Source organism: Nerophis ophidion, linkage group LG18 (genome assembly GCF_033978795.1).
Source record: "Nerophis ophidion isolate RoL-2023_Sa linkage group LG18, RoL_Noph_v1.0, whole genome shotgun sequence".
NCBI classification, from domain to species: domain Eukaryota; kingdom Metazoa; phylum Chordata; class Actinopteri; order Syngnathiformes; family Syngnathidae; genus Nerophis; species Nerophis ophidion.
The window spans coordinates 42854788-42872639 of record NC_084628.1 but is presented as its reverse complement, the minus strand read 5'-3'; the positions used below and the strand labels follow the sequence as shown (position 1 = coordinate 42872639).

At 40.0% G+C, this 17852-nt stretch overlaps 1 protein-coding gene across 1 annotated transcript; it reads left to right on the top strand.

Moving 5' to 3' along the window:
* Positions 1-3585: 3585 nt before the first annotated feature.
* On the top strand, positions 3586-16145 carry tbcb (tubulin folding cofactor B). The gene is made up of 7 exons (XM_061878152.1): positions 3586-3746; positions 7518-7649; positions 7741-7884; positions 9567-9663; positions 9864-10055; positions 15413-15485; positions 15567-16145. Exons 2-7 carry the CDS (start codon positions 7530-7532, stop codon positions 15679-15681), a joined length of 741 nt encoding a protein of 246 aa, XP_061734136.1. The 5' UTR covers positions 3586-3746; positions 7518-7529; the 3' UTR covers positions 15682-16145.
* Positions 16146-17852: the final 1707 nt, after the last annotated feature.

Genomic DNA, 17852 nt, shown 5'->3' with positions numbered 1-17852 from the left:
TAGTTTTTTTTTACTTTTATTTATAAATTTCAACATTCACAAACAGACGAGAAACAATAATCAAAATAAGTACAAAACAGCGCCAGAAGGATAAAGTGGTTCTCGTGCTCCACTACAACGTGTCACCACTTCCGCTCTTGGCGCCTTCAAAATAAGACCTCATGGCACAAACTAACAGCTTATAAGTGAAGTGAAGTGAATTATATTTATATAGCGCTTTTCTCTAGCGACTCAAAGCGCTTTACATAGTGAAACCCAATATCTAAGTTACATTTTTAAAGCAGTGTGGGTGGCACTGGGAGCAGGTGGGTAAAGTGTCTTGCCCAAGGACACAACGGCAGTGACTAGGATGGCGGAAGCGGGAATCGAACCTGATTCACACACATCAAATGTTACACACTAGCTAACTCAAATATTTTATACAGGGACAATACCATTGATATACTTTAAAGTAGTCAGTGTACATATTTCATAGAAGTACAGAAATCTATCCCGCTTGTATAGCAAGTATACAGTCGTGGTCAAAAGTTTACATACACTTGTAAAGAACATAATGTCATGGGTGTCTTGAGTTTCCAATCATTTCTACAACACTTATTTTAGGTGAAGTGAATTATATTTATATAGCGCTTTTCTCAAGTGACTCAAAGCGCTTTACATAGTGAAACCCAATATCTAAGTTACATTTTTAAAGCAGTGTGGGTGGCACTGGGAGCAGGTGGGTAAAGTGTCTTGCCCAAGGACACAACGGCAGTGACTAGGATGGCGGAAGCGGGAATCGAACCTGCAACCCTCAAGTTGCTGACACGGCCACTCTACCAACCGAGCTATACCGCCCCACAGGCGGTATAACAGGAACTTAACATCACAGAGGCATTGAGCTCTTATTTTGAAGAAAGTAGTGGCACGTTGTAGTGGAGCGGAGGTTTTGAAAGAAAGTAACTCCGTTTTATATTGTTGTTTTATATTGTTGTTTGACTTATTGTTTGTAATTGTTGAAATTTATAAATAAACCTTTAAAAAAAAAGAAAGTAACTCCACCCAATAAATATGTCATATTCGTTTGGGAAAAAAGGAACTAAATTGGTCCCCTTTTTTTTTATTTTTTGGTTTTTTAAGCCTTTATTTATAAATTTCAACATTTACAAACAGACGAGAAACAATAATCAAAATAAGTACAAAACAGCGCCAGAAGGATAAATTAGTCCTCGTGCAAAACTTCCGCTCCACTACTACGTGTCACCACTCCCGCTCTTAGCGCCTTCAAAATAAGACCTCATGGAACAAACTAACAGTTTATAACAGGAACTTAACATCACAAAGAGGTCATGAGCTCTTATTTTGAAAGCGCTAAGATGCGGAAGTGGTGACACGTTGTAGTGAGAAGATGTTTTGAAATAAAGGAAATAAAGTACTTTGATTATTATTTCTCAATTTTTCGTAAATTTTGAAATTTTTTAAATATAAGTTTATTTAAAAAAATAACAAATATCAAATAAAAAAAAGGAAATAAAGCTGTCCTCATATAAAACTTCCGCTCCACTACAACGTGAAACCACTTCCGCTCATAGTGCCTTCAAAACAAGAGCTCAAGGCATATACTGTAACAGCTTATAACAGGGACTTAACATCACACAGAGGCCTTGAGCTCTTATTTCGAAGGTGTTAAGAGCGGAAGTGGTGACACGTTGTAGTGGAGAAGATGTTTTGAAAAAAAGCAAGTAAAGTACTTTGATTATTATTTCTCAATTGTTTGCAAATCCATCCATTTTCTACCGCTTATTCCCTTTGGGGTCGCGGAGGGCGCTGGTGCCTATCTCAGTTACAATCGAGCGGAAGGCGCGTACACCCTGGACAAGTTGCCACTTCATCGCAGGGCCAACACAGATAGACAGACAACATTCACACACTAAATGTTGGAATTTTTAAATAAAGTTTTGTTTAAAAAACAATTATTAAAGTTAAAAAAAAAAAAAGATGTAGAGTGGTCCTCGTGTAAAACTTCCGCTCCACTATAACGTGTCACCACTTCCGCTCTTAACACCTTCGAAATAAGAGCTCAAAGCATATATACTATATGACAGCTTATAACAGGAATTTAACATCACAAAGAGGGTTTGAGCTCTTATTTCGAGGGCGCTAAGAGCGGAAGTGGTGACACGTTGTAGTAGAGCAGATGTTTTGAAAGAAAGGAAATACATTTAAGGATTGTATTAATTACCTAGGAATGTGTGTGCGTGTGTGTGTGTGTGTGTGTGTGTGTGTGTGTGTGTGTGTGTGTGTGTGTGTGTGTTTGCTAACACATGTTGATAAAAATATAACATTTACATAATAAAAATCAACTCCAGGCTTCCCAAATGCTGTAATAAATTAAGTATGATGAGTTGACTTGAAACTGTTTAATGTTGCACTTTTTATATGTAGAAGAAAAGTTTTGACATTTTTTTTAAATCTGAACAACAATTTGAGGCAGTTTAATGTGGATTAACGTGGGCAGAATTATTATAGTGTTCCCAATGTTAAAAGCAAAAAGCCATTGTTTACAAATTTGGGAAATAAATAACCCCAAAATTTATATTTTGTTGTTTTCTTACTGTACCAAAAATTAATCGAACCATGACCTCTAAACCGAGGTACGGACCGAACCGACATTTTTGTGTACCGTTACACCCTTAATATATATAAAACATATACTGTATATATATATATATATATACATGTATATGTATATATGTATGTGTGTATATGTATGTGTATATATGTATATGTATATATATGTATGTATACATATATATATATATATACATGTATATGTATATATGTATGTGTATGTATATATGTATGTATACATATATATATATATATATATGTGTATATATATATAAATATAAATATATATATATATATATATATATATATATATATATATATATATATATATATATATATATATGTATATATATATGTCTGTGTGGGAAAAATCACAAAACTACTTCATCTCTACAGAACTGTTTCATGAAGGGTTCCCTCAATCATCAGGAGATATTCCTGATTCTCCTGATGATGGAGGGAACCCCTCATCAATCAATCAATGTTTACTTATATAGCCCTAAATCACTAGTTGAAACAGTTCTGTAGAGATGAAGTAGTCTTGTGATTTTTCCCACACATATATATTGCGCTATACCACGAAATCGAGCACTATTCTCTGGATAATCCAATCAAGACATATATATGTACTCTACTGTGCAATCTACTAATAAAAGTTTCAATCCAATCAATCAATCAATCAATACTTTTAGTAACAAACATGCACAGAAAAAATATGTATTTTATCAAATGGTGAAATTGTAACATATAGTCATTTTGGGGTAGGTACATGAGTCAGTTCACATCAAAATAAAAGCATTGACATAAGTGATGCGGCACGTGTTTAGTGGACAGTGATACAGTATTGCTGTTGAGGGCCTGGCAAAAATGACTGCCGCAAGATGGCGGACAGCCTGACGTATGATGCAGCCAATCCGTGAGGGACCAAGCCCATTTGGCGGCAAATGATTGTATCTCTGGCGTGATTGGTCGTCTGCACCGGATAAGGCGGGTGCATAGTAGCGGAACCCGGAAATTAGTAACCGAGCACCGCACCATCAGACGACAGGAGCTGACGCATTGCTTAAAACTTCATTTCTGCTGGGATATAAAACCTAAACCTGGTTACCGTCAAAGGAAGATCTACATTTTAACAAGTAAGTTATCTGTTTGAAATGATAGGTTTTGTTGTTGACAATGTTCGCCACGCAGTCGCTTGGACGCAGTCTGGCTAGCTGTTTGACACATCGGAATTATTATTAAAAACTAATAAAATAATCACTAAATCATAGTGGGCGTTTGTTATAAATGTAAAGCGTAGAGAGTTTGTTTTTTAAAAATAAATATGAAGTAAAGGGGTACAAGTAGCTGAAGTAGGCGTTGTCTCGTTTTTTTACCTGTCTTGCGGCTAAAAAGAATCCATCCATCCATTTCCTACCGCTTGTACCTTACAGCAGTGTTTTTCAACCTCTGCGCTGCGGCACACTAGTCTACAGTCTGGTGTCCCGAGGGAGATTACCTGGTTTCACTTATTAGGGGTAAAAAAATATATGTTTTGCAAACCAGTAGGTATAGTCTGTAAATGATGTGTTGTTGAGTGTCAGTGCTGTCTAGAGTTAGGCAGAGTAATGGTGTTATGTCCAGGGTGTACACCGCCTTCCGCCCGGTTGTAGCTGAGATAGGCGCTGTCACGCCAAATTTCTTCCCCCCTACAAAATCAATCAATGTTTATGTAGCCGAGTGTCCTGGGTTCGCATAATCTGGGTACTTATAAAATAAAATAATAAAAGGGAGTCATGAGAGCAGGTCCGGTCTCCACCACTTCTTTATTGTTCCCTTCTTTACACCTCTTTCCATATACCACACCTTCTTCAACAACCCACCTTGCGCCACGGCAACACTGGGGGGACACCCTGAACTGTTTGTTACATACGTCCCCCCCTCAAGTAAAAACGTCCCTGTTTCATCACAAACAACATAGGTAACAAACAAGGGGAAATAGAACAGAGAAAAGAAAAAAATATTCTACATTCACAATCTTAATGCACACATAAATCCGTCCATCCATTCATCATCTTCCGCTTATCCGAGGTCGGGTCGCGGGGGCAACAGCCTAAGCAGGGAAGCCCAGACTTCCCTCTCCCCAGCCACTTCGTCTAGCTCTTCCCGGGGAATCCCGAGGCGTTCCCAGGCCAGCCGGGAGACATAGTCTTCCCAACGTGTCCTTGGTCTTCCCCGTGGCCTCCTACCGGCTGGACGTGCCCTAAACACCTCCCTAGGGAGGCGTTCGGGTGGCATCCTGACCAGATGCCCGAACTACCTCATCTGGCTCCTCTCCATGTGGAGGAGCAGCAGCTTTACTTTGAGTTCCTCCCGGATGGCAGAGCTTCTCACACATAAATCAATATTTTTTTTACACCGTATTGCATAGTCTAGCACACTGGCCCCTCAAAACATGCAAAAACTCCCAAATGCGAAGGAGGTCGCCGCAATCGCCCCATTTGTAAGACAGTTCAATTATGTGGAGGAGGTCGCCCCCAGCGAGATGGTCCGATGGTGTGCAGGAGGTTACCCCAGTCACCCCCCCCTGCGAGATAGTCCGTTTGTGAGTTGGGATGCACCGATTAATCGGTAACCGAATATATTCGGCCGAATATGGCAAAAAAAGCCACATTCGGCCTTCGGTGGAATGAGTTAAAAACAAGGCCGAATAGTGGCGTGTGACGCAATTTTTTGACGCGGTGACGCAATCAACCAACGTGCAGTGACGTTGGGATATGTTGTGTACCTGTATAAGTGTATGAGGTTACAAGCACACACTTATTGAGATTTAGTGGGGCCTCTGTTTACATTATTAGCCTGTTGTGTAGGCTACCTGTATAAGTGTATGAGGTTACAAGCACACACTTATTGAGATTTAGTGGGGCCTCTGTTTACATTATTAGCCTGTTGTGTAGGCTACCTGTATAAGTGTATGAGGTTACAAGCACACACTTAATTGAGATTTACTTGAGCCTTCTGTTTACATTATTAGCCTGTTGTGTAGGCTACCTGTATAAGTTAGATTAGATTAGATAGTACTTTATTTATTCCGTCAGGAGAGTTCCTTCAGGAAAATTACAAGTTTCAGCACAATCCCATTCAAGATCAGACAAACATTACAGGGAGACAGAACAGGATCGCTGACGGGTCTGCCGGCTTCCAGCGCCCCTTACAAAAAAGATGACATACAGGTAAACGGGGGTGAGGGGGGGGTGGGGGGGTTGGGAGAAAAGAATAGAAGATTAAAATAAAAAAAAAAGTGTATGAGGTTACAAGCACACACTTAATTGAGATTTACTTGAGCCTTCTGTTTACATTATTAGCATATCTACTGTGGCTAAGCAGACTTTTGCCAAAAGGACAATAATTCATTTGTTGTGGGTTTATCCACTTTGATGCACTTTATTTTATTTTTTTGGGGAATGCGTGTTTTGTTTGAAGGCCTAATATAAATGAAAAACTGTGCTTTTTTTGAAAAGCAAAGACTACTGGAATTAGCCTGTTGTGTAGGCTACCTGTATAAATTAGATTAGATTAGATAGTACTTTATTTATTCCGTCAGGAGAGTTCCTTCAGGAAAATTACAATTTTCGGCACAATCCCATTCAAGATCAGACAAACATTACAGGGAGACAGAACAGGATCGCTGACGGGTCTGCCGGCTTCCAGCGCCCCTTACAAAAATAATTGACATACAGGTAATCAAGGGGTGGGGGGAAAGAATAGAAGATTAAAATTAAAATAAAAAAAATTAAAATAAAAAAAAAAGTGTATGAGGTTACAAGCACACACTTAATTGAGATTTACTTAAGCCTTCTGTTTACATTATTAGCATATCTACTGTGGCTAAGCAGACTTTTGCCAAAAGGACAATAATTCATTTGTTGTGGGTTTATCCACTTTAATGCACTTTATTTTTTCTGGAATGCATGTTTTGTTTGAAGGCCTAATATAAATGAAAAACTGTGCTTTTTTTTGAAAAGCAAAGACTACTGGAATATTAAAAAAAATGTCAATATTCAATAAAAAAATACTTTATTTGAAAAACATGTCTAAATATTTATTCTTGGCTATTCATGCAATATTAAAAAAAATTGTGAAAAACTGCATTCATTATTCGGTCTTCGGCCAAGCGTTTAAATTTTATTCGGCTTCGGCCACAAATTTTCATTTCGGTGCATCGCTATTTGTGAGATAGTTGGTTAATGAGGCTCCATCATGTCATCAGATTTGGGGTTACAGGCAGTGGTGCGTGTCCTTTTTTTTTTTTTTTTTTTCAAGCAACATACAGAGTCTAATTGAAGGAGAAACACCCTGGCCCCCCCATGGCTCCCATGGGAACCACATCCAGAACGTCCATGACCACCCTCCGGGGGGGCCCGACAAACCTGAGACCCGCCCACGGTGACGGGTCCGACACGCTCAGTACTTCTCACGCCACCGTCTGCTGTCTCTCGGTGCGAAGGGCCGGCAGCGAGACCGCGGGAACGCCTCCGCAACCAGCTGGGCCACAGCAAACCCCTCCAAGCTCTCCCCCGGAGCACGCACACCGAAGCGGTCCATTAATTGTCCTTGTTTAAAAACTGCCCCCAGTCTCCCACGGGACGAGTCGGGAGGATTCGAAAATCCTCACCAGCTCCTGGTTGCAGTGGCGGTCGCCTCCCTCCGTCGGCCCAAAAAAGGTTGAAAATCACTGCCTTACGGAGTCACGGTGGGTCCACCCTGGACAAGTGGCCCCCTCATCGCGGAGCCAACACGGATAACATTCGCACAATAAAACTCAAATCAGCATTTCTGTTAGAAATACTTAGTTGGATTGTTACTCTTGCTGCAGAAGTCTTTGCAAATGTGTCTTAATTCTGATTTTACTCTTCTTCTTTTTAAAGCCGGTGCAAAGAATGGAAGGGTCATTAACCGTTATTTCCAATCCCACTGTGAATGTGCGCCTAACCACCGCCATATCCTCGTTTGAGGTCAAGCGAAGGTTTGATAGAGGCTTGTGCATCGCCGAGCTGAAGGTAAGTCTGGATCTGCACGGTGCGTCGTCCTCAAGTACAACTTGTATTGCACAATGCAGCAAGTACAATAGTAGTAATGACGTCTCATTAGGGGAAACTGGAGATGGTGGTGGGCGTGCCTTCCTCCTGCATGGACCTGGAGTTGTTCAGCACCTCAGACGATTACATGCAAAAAATGGACGACGACAACGCTTTGCTGGGCTCTTATCCCGTGGATGATGACTGCAGAATACACGTATGTGGATGCTGTGGAAATGTTTTCCCAATTCTTCATTACCAATCTACAAACCCCGTTTCCATATGAGTTGGGAAATTGTGTTAGATGTAAATATAAACAGAATACAATGATTTGCAAATCCTTTTCAAGCCATATTCAGTTGAATATGCTACAAAGACAACATATTTGATGTTCAAACTGATAAACTTTTTTTTGTTTTGCAAATCATTAACTTTAGAATTTGATGCCAGCAACACGTGAGAAAGAAGTTGGGAAAGGTGGCAATAAATACTGATAAAGTTGAGGATTGCTCATCAAACACTTATTTGGAAAATCCCACAGGTGTGCAGGCTAATTGGGAACAGGTGGGTGCCATGATTGGCTATAAAAACAGCTTCCCAAAAAAATGCTCAATCGTTCACAAGAAAGGATGGGGCGAGGTACATCCCTTTGTCCACAACTGCGTGAGCAAATAGTCAAACAGTTTAAGAACAACCTTTCTCAAAGTGCAATTGCAAGAAATTTAGGGATTTCAACATCTACGCTCCATAATATCATCAAAAGGTTCAGAGAATCTGGAGAAATCACTCCACGTAAGTGGCATGGCCGGAAACCAACATTGAATGACCGTGACCTTCCATCCCTCAGACGGCACTGTATCAAAAACCGACATCAATCTCTAAAGGATATCACCACATGGGCTCAGGAACACTTCAGAAAACCACTGTCACTAAATACAGTTTGTCGCTACATCTGTAAGTGCAAGTTAAAACTCTACTATGCAAAGCGAAAGCCATTTATCAACAACATCCAGAAAAGCCGCCGGCTTCTCTATTATTATTAAGTTCGTACTATTAGACCAGTCTGCTGCTTTCTGGGAAATAAAAGCACTGTTTGTTGACTAAGCGTAGTCTGTGACAACGCTTCTCTCAATTGTCATGCAAGTGTAAAAATAAGTTGCTTATAACGTCACTATCTCCCATTAAAACCTCCGAAAGGTTTAGTGGCCACATGTGTGGACAGCACCTTTTTAGCTCTTATTTCCAAAATTGTGCACACTACTGAATTGGGAGGAAGCCGGAGTACCCGGAGGGAACCCACGCATTCACGGGGAGAACATGCAAACTCCACACAGAAAGATCCTCCGGCTTCCTCCCACTTCCAAAGACATGCACCTGGGGATAGGTTGATTGACAACACTAAATGGGCCCTAGTGTGTGAATGTGAGTGTGAATGTTGTCTGTCTATCTGTGTTGGCCCTGCGATGAGGTGGCGACTTGTCCAGGGTGTACCCCGCCTTCCGCCCGATTGTAGCTGAGATAGGCGCCAGCGCCCCCCGCGACCCCGAAAGGGAATAAGCGGTAGAAAATGGATGGATGGATACTGAATTGGGATCTTATGGCCGCTTATGTTGACACTTATACTGCCATCTGGTGGTGTCAGAAGAGTATAACATACAATGGAATTTGGGAAAAATAAGAATTAGCATGTCACTAAACATGAAGTACACTTGTGTGTACTTATGGAGTAAGTACATCATATCAAAATATGATTCTTAGTTTTTATTCTAAATAGGGTCCAATAAGCCCAAATAGCAAAGAGAAATAAAACAAGTATGTAAACAAAAAGCCTAGGCTTTGGAATGTATGCAGTAATACTTTATGATTGCATTCACAATTTTATTTTATATTCTTCTTTAGGTTATTGATCAAAGTGGTGGTCAACTGGGAGAGTTCACTGATGTTTCCAAAGTGGAGAAGTTTGCTCTGTCAGACGACGCGTACGAAAAGAGAACAGGTATTGTTCCAATTAGTAAAGTTAATGTCATTTCAGTCAAAATGCAAACCAATGGGAGAAATGTACTGTGAGACTTAGACTTAGACTTCCTTTAATTGTCATTCAAATTTGAACTTGACCATATTTTGTTGTACGGGACATTAGCAGAGATTTGTTTTCAAGTATCTCGTTGACCTGAAAGCAAATCCCTCTCCATCAAGAGACGGCAAGGTCCTTCATGAAGAAGCAGGCACTCGGTCGCTACAACGAGGAAGAAATGGCCAAGAAGAAAGCAGAGAGCATCGCTCGGGAGGAAGAACAGAAGGCGGCTGCTGAAGCCATTACTGTCGGCAGCCGATGCCAAGTGCACGCCAGCGGGCAGCCCACCAAGCTTGGCACGGTCATGTATGTTGGTAAGTTCTTTTTCCTCAGGGTTTTTTGTTTTTTTTTTGCAACAGAGCAACAATATTGTCATGACAAGTCAGCTACATCACTGTAGGATAGACCATTTTGTACATTTAAAATGACTTTTAGTTGACCTCCTTATGATAATACATACAATATTATTTTGCCACAGGAAATATTTCAATTTAAATAATTTAGAAGAATCTGATGTGGATTTAAAGCATTTTTATTCCTAATACAAGTGCAAAAATAAGCAAACAGCTGTACTAGAAGATTAAATTACAATACAGCTAACTACATCAAACATTGTACATTAATCAATGTCATAGGAGTGTAAAAATAAGTTACCTGCGCCGCTGTATATCAAAATTAAAACAAATAAATAGGGCATTTTCCAGTAGTATTTGTTATGCAGATGGAGCATACAGTCATTTAATTTGGAATTTAAAAGTCTAATAAAAGGGCTGGCTCATTTCTGTGTGGAAAATCTCAAGGGATGACACCACCGACCTTTGTCGACAAATGTTAATACTGATATTTGTCAACATTGTCGACAAATGTTAATGCTGATATTTGTCAACATTGTCGACAAATGTTATTAGTAATATTTGTCAACATTGTCGACAATTGTTATTAGTAATATTTGTCAACATTGTGGACAAATGTTATTAGTAAGTTTTGTCAACATTGTCGACAATTGTTATTAGTAATATTTGTCAACATTGTCGACAATTGTTATTAGTAATATTTGTCAACATTGTCGACAATTGTTATTAGTAATATTTGTCAACATTGTGGACAAATGTTATTAGTAAGTTTTGTCAACATTGTCGACAATTGTTATTAGTAATATTTGTCAACATTGTCGACAATTGTTATTAGTAATATTTGTCAACATTGTCGACAAATGTTAATGCTGATATTTGTCAACATTGTCGACAAATGTTAATGCTGATATTTGTCAACATTGTCGACAAATGTTATTAGTAATATTTGTCAACATTGTGGCCTAATGTTATTAGTATGTTGTTGGTGATATTTGTCAACATTGTCGACAAATATTATCGTGATATTTGTCCACATTATCGACAAATATTATCGTGATATTTGTCCACATTATCGACAAATATTATCGTGATATTTGTCAACATTGTCGACAAATATTATCGTGATATTTGTCCACATTGTCGACAAATGTTGTTGGTGATATTCGACAATGATATTCACGATAACATTTGTTGACAATGTTGACAAATATCACCAACAACATACTAATAACATTTGTCCACAATGTTGACAAATATCACCGACGACATTTGTCGACAATGTCGACAAATACCACCGACGACATTTGTCGACGATGTCGACAAATACCACCGACGACATTTGTCGACAATGTTGCTAATAAAAAAGCCTTGCCTGTACCGGAAGTAGCAGACGATGTGCGCGTGACGTCACGGGTTGTGGAGCTCCTCACATCTGAACATTGTTTACAATCATGGCCACCAGCAGCGAGAGCGATTCGAACCGAGAAAGTGACGATTTCCCCATTAATTTGAGCGAGGATGAAAGATTCGTGGATGACGAAAGTGAGAGTGAAGGACTCGAGAAAAAAAAAGACTAGAGGGCAGTGGGAGCAATTCAGATGTTATTGGACAAATTTACTAGGATAATTCTGGAAAATCCCTTATCTGCTTATTGTGTTACTAGTGTTTTAGTGAGATTATATGGTCGTACTTGTACAACCTGAAGGTCGGCCCCGCACCTTTCTTCAGCACCAGTCGACGGGTGGTGGCGATGCCCATCTCTGCCCTTCGCAAGGGACTCTCTTCGAAACACGATCTTTCGAAATGATCGTTGCATAATACACTGTACTTTATGTGTGTGGTCCAATCCAACTGTGTCCGCTTGTCCGCTCTGTTCCATAGTAAAGCTTCACTGTCATCTTTCGGGAATGTAAACAATGAAACACCGGCTGTGTTTGCTTTGCTAAAGGCGGCCGCAATACACCGCTTCCCACCTACAGCTTTCTTCTTTGACGTCTCCATTGTTCATTGAACAAATTGCAAAAGATTCAGCAACACAGATCTCCAGAATACTGTGGAATTTCGCGATGAAAACAGGCGAGCTAATAGCTGGGAACGATGCTGGAACAAAATGTCCTCTACAATGTGTGACGTCACTCGCAGGCGTCATCATACCGAGACGTTTCAGCAGGATATTTCGCGCAAAATTTAAAATTGCAATTTAGTAAACTATAAAGGCCGTATTGGCATGTGTTGCAATGTTAATATTTAGGGTCCGCAGGCCCATTGCTAAAGGACTCCAAAGGGGTCCTTTTGCAATGGGCCAAGGACCCTATTGAAGCTGGTCCGTTTTATTATTATTATTCCGCCACCTCTTAGAACTGTAATTTGACCCCCTGAACATGCTTCAAAACTCACCAAATTTCACACACTCATCAGAACTGGCTAAAATTGCCATCTCATAAAAAAACCAAACCCCAAAAATCAAAAATGCGCTCTAGCGCCCCCTAGGAAAAAAAAAAAAACAGACTGCTTGTAACTTCCGTTAGCAATGTCGTAGAGACATGAAACAAAAACTTCTATGTAGGGCTAACTTAGACCTAGATTTCATAATTTTACTTTATACGGCAAAAATCAACAGAAATTTTGCAAAAAGTCATTCAAAGCAAAATTTTCGCGAAAATTTCAATTTTTGCCTCTTTGAGCTGTAATTTGACCCCCTTAAAATGCTTCAAAACTCACCTAACTTGGCACACATATCAGGGGTGGCAAAAATTGAGATTTAATGAAAAAACCAAACCCCAAAACTCAAAAATGCGCTCTAGCGCAATTTTTGAATAAAACATAGAAAAAACTGCTCCTAGGAAGAAAACACAGACAAAACTGCTTGTAACTTTCGTTAGGAATGTCGGAGAGACCTGAAACGAAAACCTCTATGCAGGTCTCCCTTAGACCTACATTTTAATAATTGACATCCTTCAGCAAAAATCAACAGGAAGTTAAAAATTACCCGTTCAAAATAAAAGTTTTGTAAACACCCGTAACCTTTTTTCAAACATTATCTCCTCTGAGCGCGTTTGTCGTTTCGGCTTCAAACTTGCACGGGAGAGAGTTTGACCCTTCTGATTAAAAGTTATTGAAAGAGTTTTGATTACTGCTCCGGTTTGGATTTTACGCACCTTCAAAAAACCCCTGTGCAGATTTTCCTAAAAAATGTCATTTTTGCCTCTTTGAGCTGTAATTTGACCCCCTTAAAATGCTTCAAAGTGCAAGTCATAGCTCTACCATGCAAAGCGAAAGCCATTTATCAACAACATCCAGAAACGCCAATCTGTAATTTGACCCCCTTAACATGCTTCAAAACTCACCAAATTTTACACACACATCAGGACTGGCGAAAATTGCCATCTAATAAAAAACCAAACCCCTAAAGTCAAAATTGCGCTCTAAGGCCCCCTAGAAAAAAAACCCTCACAAAACTGCTTGTAACTTCTGTTAGGAATGTCGTAGAGACATGAAACAAAAACATCTATGTAGGTCTGACTTAGACCAGGGCTCGAGTCGCGGCGGCAACAGCCAAAGGCAGGCCCGACCAACGCTGCTTTCAGCTTTAATTCATCGTTGATACATAAACTATCAAACTGCGTGGTCGGTAGTAGTGGCTTTCAGTAGGCCTTTAAACATGCTGCAATAAGTTGAATTTACAGTTACATGGTCCACATCATAATTTTTGGCCATCAGTGTTGCCTTTTTAATAAAAGAATTACAAACCATCCAAATAAAAAGCAAAACACATATTAGAAGTTTTATGGGGTTTGTGAGATTTGCTGAGGCGCCACGTGTGACAAAATTCAGTCCTGACTGACTAGAAATCTAAAAATTGCAAGGATACACATTTTTTATTGTTCTCTTTAAAAAGTTTCATTTTTTGTTAAAGGGGAACATTATCACAATTTCAAAAGGGTTAAAAACAATAAAAATCAGTTCCCAGTGGCTTGTTGTATTTTTTGAAGTTTTTTTCAAAATTTTACCGGTCTCCGAATATGTGAAGTGAAGTGAATTATATTTATATAGCGCTTTTTCTCTAGTGACTCAAAGCGCTTTACATAGTGAAACCCAATATCTAAGTTACATTTAAACCAGTGTGGGTGGCACTGGAAGCAGGTGGGTAAAGTGTCTTGCCCAAGGACACAACGGCAGTGACTAGGATGGTGGAAGCAGGAATCGAGCCTGCAACCCTCAAGTTGCTGGCACGGCCACTCTACCAACCGAGTTAAACCGCCCTAAATAAAGCTTTAAAGTGCCTTATTTTCGCTATCTTCGAAACCACTATCCATTTCCCTGTGACGTCACACAGTGCTGCCAATGTAAACAAACAATGGGAATACCACAGCAAGATATAGCGACATTAGCTCGGATTCAAACTCGGATTTCAGCGACTTAAGCGATTCAACAGATTACGCATGTATTGAAACAGATGGTTGGAGTATGAAAGTATTGAAGAAGAAACTGAAGCTATTGAGCGAATAGCTATTGACGCTATTCATAGCCATAGCATGGCCGAATAGCTGCGTTAGCATCGCCGGTAAAATGTGCGGACCAAACGATCAGGACTTTCGCATCTTTTGACACTGGAGCAACTTAAATCCATCGATTGGTAAGTGTTTGTTTCGCATTAAATGTGGGTGGAAGGAAATGTAATATAGTTGCAAATGCATCTACAGGTTATCCATACATCTCTGTGCCATGTCTGCTGGTAAATAGCATGTTAGCATCGATTAGCTGGCAGTCAACATCAACAAAACTCACCTTTGTGATTTCGTTGACTATCGTTGCAAATGCATCTGCAGGTTATCCATACATCTCTGTGCCATGTCTGTCTTAGCATCGCCGGTCAAATGTGGAGACACTCTGGTACATTCAACGGGGGTCTGGCGGCAGATACTTTGGCATCTTCGGGCCAGTGGTGCAACTTGAATCCCTCCCTGTTAGTGTTGTTACACCCTCCGACAACACACCGACGAGGCATGATGTCTCCAAGGTTCCAAAAAATAGTCAAAAAAACGGAAAATAACAGAGCTGAGACCCGGTGTTTGTAATGTGTTGAAAATGAAAATGGTGGGTGTGTTACCTCGGCGACGTCACATTCTGACGTCATCGCCTCCAGCGCGATAAACAGTAAGGCGTTTAATTCGCCAAAATTCACCCATTTAGAGTTCGGAAATCGGTTAAAAAAAATAGATGGTCTTTTTTCTGCACCATCAAGGTATATATTGACACTTATGTAGGTCTGCTGATAATGTTCCCCTTTAAGTAAAATGTGGTTGTGGTGTTGACAGGCACAACGGATTTTAAGCCCGGCTTTTGGGTCGGTGTGAAGTATGATGAGCCACTGGGGAAACACGACGGCAGGTAAGAACACCATATTTCCTATTTAGTCTGCCATGGCACAGCTTTGACTTGACCCTATTCCTCCGTTTCTTCTTCTCTCAGTTGTGACGGGAAGCGCTACTTCGAATGTGAGAACAAATACGGAGCCTTCGTGAAGCCGCTGAACGTGACCGTCGGAGACTTTCCTGAAGAGGATTACGGTTTGGATGAAATGTAGGACTGAGCGTGCGACGGTGGGGGAGAAAAAAAAAAACATCATCCGAACTTATTTTTATTGCTTCTTGTGCTTTTTCAAGAGAGAATGTCAGTGGCGGTGTTTGAGTTAAAAGTGGTGTTCTTTTAACCCTGAAGTCCTTCATTTCTTGGTCATGCAGCATAATATTTAATGTACGCCTGTTCTGTATCCTTGGGCATGCAGGATGTGATCATATGTACAATATTAGAATACTAAAAAGGCAGAGTTGTTGATGCAAATTTGATCCTTCATGTGCTTGGTGACGTCACATTGTACTGTATTGTCATTTTTCACTCTGTGATTTATTACAGTGTCCCAGTCATAATGTACAAAAAGGAAGCTCTTCCTTTTCAAACGTTTGTGTGTAAAATATAGTTCATGTCTTCATGTAGATAAATGATGCATTTCCTCTTATTTTTCTATTAATGAAGTCCTGTCATTGAAAATGTTGCAATCAAGTGTGTCGTGTTTATGTTGAGCCACTGCAACTGAAGTCATCAGAAAATCTTTCCATAAAAATTGACATAGAATATACAAACCCCGTTTCCATATGAGCTGGGAAATTGTGTTAGATGTAAATATAAACAGAATACAATGATTTGCAAATCCTTTTCAACCCATATTCAGTTGAATATGCTACAAAGACAACATATTCGATGTTCAAACTCATAAACTTTGTTTTTTTTTTGCAAATAATATTTAACTTGGAATTTCAAGGCTGCAACACGTGCCAAAGTAGTTGGGAAAGGGCATGTTCACCACTGTGTTACATCACCTTTTCTTTTAACAACACTCGATAAACATTTGGGAACTGAGGAAACTAATTGTTGAAGCTTTGAAAGTGGAATTATTTCCCATTCTTGTTTTATGTAGAGCTTCAGTCCTTCAACAGTCCGCTGTCCTATTTTACGCTTCATAATGCACCACACATTTTCCATGGGAGACAGGTCTGGACTGCAGGCGGGCCAGGAAAGTACCCGCACTCTTTTTTTTTTTTTTACGAAGCCACGCTGTTGTAACACGTGCTGAATATGGCTTGGCATTGTCTTGCTGAAATAAGCAGGGGCGTCCATGAAAAAGACGGCGCTTAGAATGCAGCATATGTTGTTCCAAAACCTGTACGTACCTTTCAGCATTAATGGTGCCTTCACAGATGTGTAAGTTACCCATGCCTTGGGCACTAATGCACCCCCATACCATCACACATGCTGGCTTTTGAACTTTGCGTCGATAACAGTCTGGATGGTTGGCTTCCCCTTTGGTCCAGATGACACGATGTCGAATATTTCCAAAAACAATTTGAAATGTGGACTCGTCAGACCACAGAACACTTTTCCACTTTGCATCAGTCCATCTTAGATGATGTCGGGCCCAGAGAAGCCGGCGGCGTTTCTGGATGTTGTTGATAAATGGCTTTCGCTTTGCATAATAGCGCTTTAACTTGCACTGAGAGTGTAGCTACGAACTGTATTTAGTGACAGTGGTTTTCTGAAGTGTTCCTGAGCCCATGTGGCGATATCCTTTAGAGATTGATGTCGGTTTTTGATACAGTGCCGTCTGAGGGATGGAAGGTCACGGTCATTCAATGTTGGTTTCCGGCCATGCCGCTTACGTGGAGTGATTTCTCCAGATTCTCTGAACCTTTTGATGATATTATGGAGCGTAGATGTTGAAATCCCTAAATTTCTTGCAATTGCACTTTGAGAAAGGTTGTTCTTAAACTGTTTGACTATTTGCTCACGCAGTTGTGGACAAAGGGGTGTACCTCGCCCCATCCTTTCTTGTGAAAGACTGGGAAGCTGTTTTTATACCCAATCATGGCACCCACCTGTTCCCAATTAGCCTGCACACCTGTGGGATGTTCCAAATAAGTGTTTGATGAGCATTCCTCAACTTTATCAGTATTTATTGCTACCTTTCCCAACTTCTTTGTCACGTGTTGCTGGCATCAAATTCTAAAGTTAATGATTATTTGCACAAAAAACAAGTTTATCAGTTTGAACATCAAATATGTTGTCTTTGTAGCATATTCAACTGAATATGGGTTGAAAAGGATTTGCCAATCATTGTATTCTGTTTATATTTACATCTAACACATTTTCCCAACTCATATGAAAACGGGGTTTGTATAACTGATTAAGTTATGGTAATTT

Excerpts from the sequence above, each read along its gene's own strand:
- tbcb (XM_061878152.1), top strand. The coding sequence starts at position 7,530 with ATGGAAGGGTCATTAACCGTTATTTCCAATCCCACTGTGAATGTGCGC. Across the intron at positions 7,650-7,740 it reads TGTGCATCGCCGAGCTGAAG|GGGAAACTGGAGATGGTGGT; the intron begins GTAAGTCTGGAT and ends ACGTCTCATTAG. Across the intron at positions 15,486-15,566 it reads CTGGGGAAACACGACGGCAG|TTGTGACGGGAAGCGCTACT; the intron begins GTAAGAACACCA and ends TTCTTCTCTCAG.